The sequence below is a fragment of the Ostrinia nubilalis genome, chromosome 18 (assembly GCF_963855985.1).
Source record: "Ostrinia nubilalis chromosome 18, ilOstNubi1.1, whole genome shotgun sequence".
NCBI classification, from domain to species: domain Eukaryota; kingdom Metazoa; phylum Arthropoda; class Insecta; order Lepidoptera; family Crambidae; genus Ostrinia; species Ostrinia nubilalis.
Window position 1 is genome coordinate 14,887,772 of NC_087105.1, and position 11,917 is coordinate 14,899,688.

General features: G+C 39.1%; 1 protein-coding gene across 1 annotated transcript in view; it reads left to right on the top strand.

The window, feature by feature from the left end:
* Nucleotides 1–10,520, top strand: part of LOC135080442 (uncharacterized) — a 33,012-nt gene extending 22,492 nt beyond the window's left edge. The window contains exons 4-5 of the mRNA XM_063975080.1: nucleotides 7,325–7,558; nucleotides 9,001–10,520. Of these exons, the coding sequence (XP_063831150.1) occupies nucleotides 7,325–7,558; nucleotides 9,001–9,092 (326 nt within the window). The 3' untranslated portion in view covers nucleotides 9,093–10,520. The remainder of the gene's footprint in view (nucleotides 1–7,324; nucleotides 7,559–9,000) is intronic.
* Nucleotides 10,521–11,917: the final 1,397 nt, after the last annotated feature.

Here is an 11,917-nt window from a genome sequence, read left to right on the forward strand (position 1 = left end):
TCGTTCAACTACTTTAGTACTTTATGAATGGATGTTTGAAAAGGAAAATCGCATGTTGCAACTATAAGAACTGATTGAAAATTGGTATCCAATTTCAGTATTCGCTTAAATGACTCGTAGTTGTTAGCACATTGTTTTCTCATGGCCAGCGTCTTGAATGTCTCTGGTGGTTCTCTAAACTAGCCGTAATCACGGCGTTGCTTACTAATTGCACTACGAAGTATTATTAATTGTTGGACATAGCTCCAGTACCTACTATTACGATGCTCAGGGTTGACGCAAATATAATATTAAGTTTTACCCGAATGCAATTTTTGCATTTTTAAATTATTTACAACTTCAAAAATGCTTATCGTGAATTTACATACTTTTACGTTATCTACACAAAACAAAGCTCCGCCTTTGTTATCATGTTGTCTTGTTAATCGGATTCCATTTTTGGAAATCGCGAAAAATTCGATTAGGTTTGACAATGCTAAAGCAAACACGTGTATTAATGTGTTTAAAACAAAATTGCATTGGGTTATTCACATGTTCACTAAATGTTTTAATTAGTATATGTAATATAAAACCATTGATGCATTGCTAGACTTAGTAAAATTAATCGAAACGTAACGGTTGTTACTTATGTAATGTATGTAATGACCGATAAAAAGGAATTTGGGTTATTTAACATGCAATACACTGTTTTTTATTAAATTGCATAATTATGCAATATGTAACAGGTCCTAACCTAACCTAACATACGCTGAGCGATAAAAGAATAACTATTGTTGTCTGCAAAATTAATTACACTGTCAAAAAAGTAATAAGTATAAATGCTCGATTACTTTAAGGCAAATGAATCAATTCACAAACGTTCTGCCCTTTTGAATGATATCTTCTGTCCTCAAGGACCCCTTTTGTTGGTTCCCCAAGCTGGCAGCCCTACTGAGCTCCCAAGGTCGGATCAGCTGTGAAAACCCATTGTTAATCAATACCTATTACTTTGCAATCTGTTCGGCTTTCGTCAATTAATACGGTTTACGACCATAAAACAGATAGTTAATTAGGCATGTAACGCAAATAAGAAAAATGATTTTTGTTATACAATGAAGTATAATAGTTACTACACTTTTATAACATTCGGATTGATGAGAGATTTTTCAAGGTGCTACGAATTTTAAACGACTTTCTTTGAAGGTTTTTTGAATGAGATAAAAACTCTCAACTTTAAAAACTCTCAATTAACTTTCAAAGTAATGCCAAGTGCCGATTGCTTTATTTTTCTGTTACGTAAACTTTCAGTAGGTTACTTAACCTACACTTTTAACGACAAACTATATGCTATTTATCCAACTGCGCCAGGAGTAGAGATGGGTAAGTGCTAATAATCCGATTAATAGCAATTGGCTAGTAACGGATTAAAAGCAGTTATTAGCCATTAATAGCCAATAATAGCCGATTTCAGATGGTAACCCTGCTATTAATGTTATACTAATGATTAAACATATCCCTTCATAGTTTACAAATTTAGCACTTGAAATTTGGAAGGGACGTAGCTTAGGTACCGTAGAGGTGCATTAAGAAAGGAATACCCGAAATTCCCACGGGCACGGGAATAAGCGGGAAAATCCTTTTGTATGAAAAATCTAAACCGCTTAAGTTAGACGCTTGAAATTTGGCATGCAGGTACCTTAGTAAACTTAAAGCTTAGTTACAAGAGGATATTGCAAAATTCCCACGGAAACGGGAGTTAGCGGGAAAAAACATTTGTATGAAAAAATCTAAACCACGTAACATAGACGCTTGAAATTTGGCATGCAGGTACCTTAGTAAAGTCAAAGCTTAGTTACAAGAGGATATTGCAAAATTCCCACGGGAACGGGAGTTAGCGGGAAAAAACATTTGTATAAAAAAATCTAAACCACGTAAGATAGACGCTTGAAATTTGGCATGCAGGTACCTTAGTAAACTCAAAGCTTAGTTACAAGAGGATATTGCAAAATTCCCACGGGAACGGGAGTTAGCGGGAAAAAACATTTGTATGAAAAAATCTAAACCGCGTAAGATAGATGTAGGGGCTAAAACGGGATCCACGCGTACGAAATCGCGGGCGGCCGCTAGTCTAAATATATGTATAAAAGGAGAAACTGACTGACTTAGTGACATATCAACGCACAGCCTAAACGGCTAAACATATGCACTTGAAATTTGGAAGGGACGTAGCTTAGGTACCGTAGAGGTGCACTAAGAAAGGAATTCCCGAAATTCCTACGGGAACGGGAATTAGCGGGAAAATCCTTTGGTATGAAAAATCTAAACCGCTTAAGTTAGACGCTTGAAATGTGGCATGCAGGTACCTTAGTAAACTTAAAGCTTAATTACAACAGAATATTGCAAAATTCCAACGGTAACGGGAATCAGCGGGAAAAAAAAATTATATGAAAAAATCTAAACCGCGTAAGATAGACGCTTGAAATTTGGCATGCAGGTACCTTAGTAAACTTAAAGCTTAGTTACAACAGGATATTGCAAAATTCCCACGGAACGGGAGTTAGCGGGAAAAAACATTTACAAATGTTTTTTTAACTCTCGTTCCCGTGGGAATTTTGGAAAATCCTGTTGTAACTAAGCTTTAAGTTTACTAAGGTACCTGCATGCCAAATTTCAAGCGTCTAACTTAAGCGGTTTAGATTTTTCATACAAAAGGATTTTCCCGCTAATTCCCGTTCCCGTGGGAATTTCGGGAATTCCTTGTTGTAACTAAGCTTTCAGTTTACTAAGGTATCTACATGCCAAATTTCAAGCGTGTAACTTAAGCGGTTTACTTTTTTCATACAAAAGGATTTTCCAGCTAATTCCCAATACCGTGGGAATTTCGGGAATTCCTTGTTGTAACTAAGCTTTGAGTTTCCTAATGTACCTACATGCCAAATTTCAAGCGTCTGACTTAAGCGGTTTAGATTTTTCATACAAAAGGATTTTCCCGCTAATTCCCGTTCCCGTGGGAATATCGGGAATTCCTTGTTGTAACTAAGCTTTAAGTTTACTAATGTACCTACATGCCAAATTTCAAGCGTCTAACTTAAGCGGTTTAGATTTTTCATACAAAAGGATTTTCCCGCTATTTCCCTTTCCCTTGAGAATTTTGGTAATTCCTTTCGTATTGTTTCTTTGAGTAATATTTGATTTTAATATTGATTTGATTTTAAAGGTGGAAGAAAAAACGTAAGAAACTATTAATAGCAGGGTTACTAGCCAATGGATGGCTAATAATGGCTATTAATAGATAAAAATCAGTTATTATCCAAACTAGCTGGCTACAAACCCATCTCTAGCCAGGAGGGATGTGTTTCAAAAAATTCTAGCAGGGTGTTCCGTAGACTGTACCTGTAGGTAGGTACATATTTGCTTTGTCGTGTGAACAAACAAGCGATAAACAAAACCAGGGCAGGGGGTGGGCAATCAAAACAAGTGAGTCATAGCCAACTGAGGCTGGTGGTGACGTCAGAGGGTGCGAGGGCAATAAGTACTTCTCCTACAGGGTCTGTTATTGCGCACTTCAATAATAAATACGCAATACGGTAGGCAAATTAAATATTTAACGACCAAAACTTCACACTAAAATTCGAATATTTGTATCCAATCAAGATTAGAATTCCCTACGAGTCAAACGGTTGATTAGGTTAAAGCACAAAATTAACAACAACAACAAAAATGTAGAAAACCATTAGAAAATATAAATCCTACCTTGTTACTTTTCCATCTCGCGACTTTTGCGGTCCATGAAGAACACCCTCTTGGTAATTTTGTCACTTCACAGTTTAAACATCACACTTTTTTACACTTACTAGGTATTCACTTCAGTTTCTATCTTGATTTTACCGAAATCTACACCGATAAATCCAATAAACCCGAAAAAAAGAATAATTAGTTGCAGAGAATTCGCACCACGCGTCTGCAACGAAATAATAAATGAGACTGGCCTCCCTCACAAGCCGTTAATATCATCTTGTGATAGTACCCACTTTTTAATTTAATATTATTTCACACCAACTACCCTTGTTTAGACGCGTTTGGCGAACTCGAGAGTACATCGTCACGCTTGAATGCTCGCACCATGTAAAGGCGCGCGCACACGGTTGACTTTTGGCATCGTGACAAGTTTATCTTTTTTTACACTTCAAAACAAATTCAATTTTTTATAGGGACTACATAGAGATTTTACTCATTTTTACTAAATTGATGAATATTATACTAGGCTGCAATTTTGAAATATACTCAACGTCAAATAAATCGCACCTTCCGCGACGCGAACTTTAAAGATTTTCTTCTGACATAATCATGGTGCCCCAATAATATTGGTGTTATTTGAAAGCCCAATAAATATCCTTAAAGAAAAACACATTTAATTTCTTAATAAATGATTAACATATACCATAAATGTGACTTGAAAAATAACCTCACTTTGGGCTCACCTGTGGGATCAATAAGACCAATTTTTATGGTTATAAAACCAAATAATGACCTCACGTGTCCTCTTTAACAGATGGATAGCGATTAATCCCAACTTAACAGTTTTATAGCCATAAAAGTTGGCTCAAGCGTAACTACCTATTTTTTGAAGAAGTGACTCTGGATCCTTCTAAAGAGACATTTTTGGGGTAAAAGCCTTTCCTTTAATGAAATTAAGCTTAGAACTAGGCTTTCAAATAGTACCACTGTTGGTGGGAAGTGAGGATGCATACTTTTGAAAAGTGCTTGTTGCGGGAGGTGCGATTTATTTGATGCCGAGTGTATATTATTAAATGAAATACATATAATGAAATAACAAAATCTATCTTCTATACTAATATTATAAATGCGAAAGTAACTCTGTCTGTCTGTCTGTCTGTCTCTCTTTCACGCCTAAACCACTGAACCGATTTTGATGAAATTTGGCATAGAGATAGTTTGAGTCCCGGGAAAGGATATAGGATAGTTTTTATGCCGGTTTTTGAAACAGGGACGCGCGCGATATTTTTTCTGTGACGGACAAAATTCCACGCGGGCGAAGCCGCGGGCGGAAAGCTAGTTAATAATAAAATTGTACTACCCAATCTAATATTGTAATTTATTTTTTTATTATAAAATTTTAATTTATCTAAAGTAAGAATTAATGAAGTAAAATAATATATTTAAGTTTAATAAATACTTGCTATGCCCTTTTACAGGGTGCATGTGCTATACTATCCTACCATTTACTAACTATTAAACCACACACTCACAAAGTCCACAAAGTCAACCATGTGCGCGCTCCCTAAGATAACTAAGTATTACTGGTATTACTTGTATCACAGAATACATAATAGTAGCCTTGTATGTAAGCTTAATCATAAAACAGCAAGGCGCTGGACGCAGGCCGCTATGGCTACCAACCGGGCAACATGGAAAGCATTGCGGGAGGCCTATGTTCAGCAGTGGACGTCCTATGGCTGAAATGATGATGATGATGATGAAGATGATGAAGGTGAGATACAGGCCAAGAGCTTCCTTGTTGTAGATAAAAAAAGGATAAAATAATTATGGCGGTTTAACGGTGTGGTTCTTTTAATACCTTAAAAGCGCTATTTAATAGCCTAATGCCCGTTTTCACCATCAATCCCTCGAGCGTTTCCTAACTAAGCATCACTTTAGTTAAACGATCCTCTAAACTACGAAAATGGGCATAAGTAATTATTGCAAAATATAATGACTTTTAAGTATGTATTTTTCCTGTTGAATTTAATTTAACTTTTAGTTTGCGACGATATGGAATTATACATTGGTAAGGTGAAACCTATTAGTCATTAATCCTCGTACTCATGAGTTTCCACCATAATTACATCCCAATGTCAGTTAATTAGATTTCAGCAATGTTCTCAACCAATGATTAAGCCAAGGCCGAGGGCGGGGCAGCCAAATGACACGGTGCAGCATCACCAAGGTTTGGAGGCAGGGCGCTGTGACATTGACTAACTCCCAAAACAACTAGTCTTAATTTGTTTACAAAGTACTGGGGTACTGTTTAGAGGTTAAAGTTGTAAAGTTTTAAATGAGTCATAGCAGTGGGCTTACAAATCGTAGGTAACTTAAAATAAATGTTGGAAAGTATGAAAAGCTAGTCATCATTATTTGATAAGGGGTAACCTTAAAAAAATAATGTTTATTTTTGTAGGCTTTTATGTTCATTTGGTCTAATAAATAGCAGCAGTATCGAATCCATTGCTACTGATTTGATGAGGTAGGCATAGGTACCTTGAGAATATGGTATTATGTTTTAGGGTTCCGGAACTAAGTAAAGCAAAAAACGTTTTATTAGTCGTTAACAACAGAAAAGTGTTGTATTTGTTCCGTGATGGCGCTTGGTCGAGCGGAACCGTCGGTACACTTGCAACCTTCGATTTTACTTTGTCATCATGTTTTTTCTCCATTTTTCACGCCACCACGCTTTTACGTGATTGCATAAAAACGTCTATTTTCCACGACTACGAGGTACTAACAACAATAATAATAGACGGTAAACTGCCACAGCAAGCAATGCAGTGACTAATTCGTCAATATACCCGCACTTATTATAAACCACCAGACATAAAGGCTCAGTGCGAAGCCACATATGGGAATGCATTATGTAACAGGCTGTGGTTCTCCGGCATAAATCATTGCAAACCATTGTTCAAACATTTGATAGGAAACGCATTGCCTCAAATGTTCGCACCACATTGAATGAATGGAATACAGAATTGGCATATTTGTCGTATGAATGTATGATAAACTAATTTTGAGCTACGCCGCTTTGAACGCAATCTAGACAAACATTTGACGATTCTATTTCGTCCAGTTTATTTTCAACTCCAAATATCGTTTCTTCGGATTGATTGGATTCTCAAGATCCAATTGCTACTCGGCAACTTTCACTGGAATCTAATTTTAAAGTTGTTGTTTGGTTTGCTTGGCTTGGCTCTAAGTTTTTATAATTTAAAAGATTCCTTCAATTTGCTTGATCTTGTGACATCTGCTGAAAATAACTTAGGCCAACAGATCAAGGATTGCTTTAAAAGAACGCCACCAAAGTACCTTCATTATCTCCCATTTTTGGTGCTCATGTAGTTAGTTAGGTAGTTCGAATTTTCGGTTCGACTGGACTTTTCCCCCAAAAACGTTGTATCCTGATTGGTTCATTGTGACTGATCGTGTTCTTTCTTCTTGCCTGTATCATCCCAGAAACCGAGCAGCATCCCATATACGTGTCTTTTTTTCTGCTGCTGTCAGGGTCATAAAATGTGGAATCCAGTAATTTTCAACTGTCCTCTCCTCATTCCAGTGCCATCGACCCGCGCGGGCTGCGGTACCTGCAGCCGCAGCGAGATGGAGTACTGCGAGACGCGCGTGCTGGCCGACCACTGCTGCTGCGAGCGGCGCTTCCTGCCCGAGCCGTTCCCTTGGCTGCCGCACACCTGCTACGTCGGGCCCGCGCGCTGCCGGCCATTGGCACACGACTGCGTGCGCTACGCACGTCTAAGGGACTGCTGCTGCTATCGCAAGCTGGCTGAGCGATGTGAGTATCATCTAACTTATGGAGTAGTGTGAGACGCGCGTGCTGGCCGACCACTGCTGCTGCCGCACACTTGCTACGTAGGCCCGGCGCGCTGCCGGCCATTGGCACACGACTGCGTGCGGTATGCGCGCCTGAGGGACTGCTGCTGCTACCGCAAGCTGGCTGAGCGATGTGAGTATCCTCAAACTTAAAGGGCAGCGTGCTTGAGTGCTGCGAGTAGCGCTTTCTGCCCGAGCCCTTCCCTTGGCTACCACACACCTGCTACGTAGGACCAGAGAGGTGCCGTCCGCTGGCACATGACTGCGTCCGCTACGCGCGCCTGAGAGACTGCTGCTGCTATCGCAAGCTGGCTGAGTGATGTGAGTATTCTTTGACTTAAAGTACTGCGAGACGCACGTGCTGGCCGACCACTGCTGCTGCGAGCGGCGCTTCCTGCCCGAGCCGTTCCCCTGGCTGCCGCACACATGCTACGTAGGCCCGGCGCGCTGCCGGCCATTGGCACACGACTGCGTGCGGTATGCGCGCCTGAGGGACTGCTGCTGCTATCGCAAGCTGGCTGAACGATGTGAGTATCCTCTGACTTATGGAGTACTGTGAGATGAGCGTGCTGGCCGACCACAGCTGCTGCGTGCGACGCTTCCTGCCCGAGCCATTCCCCTGGCTGCCGCACACCTGCTACGTCGGCCCAGCGAGGTGTCGTCCCCTGGCGCATGACTGCGTCCGCTATGCGCGCCTGAGAGACTGCTGCTGACTGACTTATGGAGTAGTGTGAGACACGCGTGCTGGCCGACCGCTGCTGCTGCGAGCGGCGCTTCCTGCCCGAGCCATTCCCCTGGCTGCCGCACCTGAGAGACTGCTGCTGCTACCGCGAGCTGGCTGAACGATGTGAGTATCCTCTGACTTATTGAGTACCGGGAGACGCGCATGTTTTCCGACCACTGCTGCCCTTCCTGGCCGAGCCCTTCCCCTGGCTGCCGCACACCAGCTACGTCGGCCCAGCGAGGTGTCGTCCCCTGGCGCACGACTGCGTCCGCTACACACGTCTAAGGGACTGCTGCTGCTATCGCAAGCTGGCTGAACGATGTGAGAATCCTAGCTTTAGGTTGAGCTGCAAGGTTCCTTTCATCTGCGACAATAGAACCAGATTGTAAAGCAGAATCTTCCAAACAAACCAAGACGATTAATATTGATGCCGAATTATCTTATGTTTCTGCGTCTGCAAGTTCTGTATCATCAAGTCTCGGCTTTGTCAGGAAATAAGATTGTGTTATCGACGTGCCCTTTTTAATTCTTACTGTCGCGAATGGTTAAGCGTTTAAATTCAACTAACTCCTTCCATTGCTTTGTTTTGTAGATATTTCTAAAGATCAATCTCGTTGAATATTCATGCTCTTGGTTTCTGTCATTGGACGTCATAACTAATCCAAGTAATCTCGTTCCAGGGAAGAGTATCCTGTCCAAGTCGTCCCGGCTGGGCGTGAGCGGCGCGTCGCTGCTGCTGCTGTCGATGCTGCTGTTTGTGGCCTACCTGTGACACGCGCCTGCGCGCGCGCCGCTTGTGCCCGCGCACGTGTAGGCACCAGCGGCAAAGTGCACAGGATTTAGATCCTTATCAACATTAATATTGGCTTCTGCTGGATGTAGTTTTTCTTCAAGCTTTGTGTCTGGTCTTGGACCCTTTAATATCTGTGTTTGTGAAGAGGACACTTCAATTTATCATGGGCAAGGAGCTTATCTTCTGATCTCATGGACCATCATCTTCTGCTGGATTAGTTTTTGTTTACTGCTGAACTGTTAGTTCTCACTAATGTATCAATATCATTACGAAGAGAACATTTCAATTTCCCAAACGTGAGGAGCTTATCTTCTACTCATCTGCTGAACCACCAGACATTCGATTCGTTCGACTCATTCAGTATGTTCAAGCTTTAAATTGCTGAGGGTAACTGCGGGTACTTCTTCAATCATAACTCGTTACTGATGCACTATTTCACTATCATTAAGCGGACCGCTATACTTTTTGACATGTTTTTTAAATTTAAATAAAACTGACTGCTTCTTATTATCTCTTTTGTAACTAGAGAGTAGTTGAAATAATGAACTTTGGGCACAATAAGAAGAAAGAAGAGAATAGCTATTCGTTCCTATTCTTGATCTTGACTCATGGATAATAATCAAACATGTCTTGAATGAAATAATTTTAATATAGTAGTTTTAAATGTTCTTCGAAATTATAAGAATTAATTGTTTCGATCGATGTATAAATTGTAGATACTTGTAATTAAAGAAGTTTAGTGAACTAGTAAGCACTAATTTATTTTCAGGGCTATAAGATAGCTTCGTGTCTGCTTAGCTGCACTGAATAGAAGGCTTTTTAGTTAAATGTAAAGCTATTTTTCCTTTGGAATTAAAAATATGTTAGTTACCTTCTTGCTTGTATTTTAGATTTTGGAATTTTACGCATTTATATTTAAGAAAATTAACTTTGCAAATATTTAAAATATTTTCGTTATTTTGAAAAACCAATGATTTAGTTAATGTTACGTTGTACAATGTTTTGGTTAGACGTTATTTATTTATGTTAAGTTCAGTATCGACGCCAAAGGTGCATTAGTGTAAGGGGCTGTCATGTAATGATGGGCTGTGTGTGTTTGAATTAAAATAGTTCACAGAAATTAAAATGATTAACAGCAACCTAAGCTACCTATAATAATTCTGTTTTTAATGTTGTCTAATATACGTAATGATAATTTCAAATGTAAAAATAATATAATTAAAAATGAAACCACATTTCGTACACAATTTAAAATTGATGTTTCAGGAGTTTCAGTTCTTTGTGAAACTGTAATAAAGGATTATTTTAATGTTTTAATTTTGTGAACTATTTTCCTATACAGGGTGCGACCCCAGTCTGCATAGTTATGGTGTGATAGGTAAAGAATAAGAGAGATTGGACAATATTTTTGTAATTTACTCATGTAATTACGCCTACGATGGAAAAATACCTACTATTTATATGAACTTATTACCTTTCAGATAATATAACAAAATCAAATTAAATAAATAAATAAATAGAACAGAATTTTAAAATATTTAATTAAATATTTTACTATCCAAAACAGATTTTCGTAATTAATATACCTTGAAAAGTTTGAAATTATACCTACTCGTTTAATAAAGTTGGATTATAATATTTACAAACGAAATAAAGAGTTACCGCATTGATTCTGTTTTTTACTTTACATAAGCTTGTATAACTTTAGTGCCCTGATTGTATAATTGACCTACTTGTATAAAAGGAAACATATTTTTCTTAATAGCAATTTGATCAGGTTCATTAATTAATATTTTAGTAGGTACCTACTTAGTGATTTTCTATGTAATAGTTATTTAATCCTAATACCTAAATACTGAACTGAAGTTCAGAGGACACAGAACCCCTAATCATTTTGGAATGCAAACATTTACATGATGGCAAATGGAGAACAGAGAATTTTCGAAGAAAAAATTTCATCAGTTTGCAAGTGTACGTAGAAAACATTTTGTGCGAATGCAAATTTCGAATGGAAACAACAGTTAAAAGAAATCAGTTAATTTTTTTTATCCACAACGAGAACGCTCTTGGTCTGTATCTCACGTGATGGCAAGTGACGATCAGGCCGAAGGTGGAAGCGAATTTCACCCGGAATCCTCAACCACGGAGGAACTGGCTATCTTACCTCTACTAATTAATATTCATCTATTAAACTAACCACGAATGCGTACGAGAACTAAAATAAGCTGCAGTTATAGGTTTAACTTCATGGCGTGGCATACAACAGTTAAATAGAGTAATTGTTAATTTAGTAAAATGTGAAAATATCTGAACGAGGTAAATAAAAACAAAGTAAATAATTGAAACTATCATGGAACTGTTTTAAATGTACAAGTACAATCATGCTACTGTCACGCGAATATTAATTGCATGCGGTATGATTTTTATTGTGGAGTGATTCGTGCAGTCGTGCAGTGAGGGATTGACCATCAATTAAGTTACAATAAAATAATTTATAAATACCGCTATTCTCTGCTATTGTAAATACAGTTAAACCAGGAAAAGATGTTCTTATTACTCCTACTTGAATTACGGGCTGAACTACCAAGTACCTAGGTCTTCTTCTTTTCGTGTCGACTACAAACCTACACAGTGTCAGCCCAAAACTCCGCCACAAGAGTGGCGTTGTCAGTAGCACTCATCAAATCCTCCTGAGTGCAGTTGCTTGGGCACTCAGGGCACGACATCAGGTGCTTCATCGACTGGGGAACAAAACCGAAGTACCAAGGTTATTCTGTTCTGTTCGGTTCAGCCTAATCCCCACA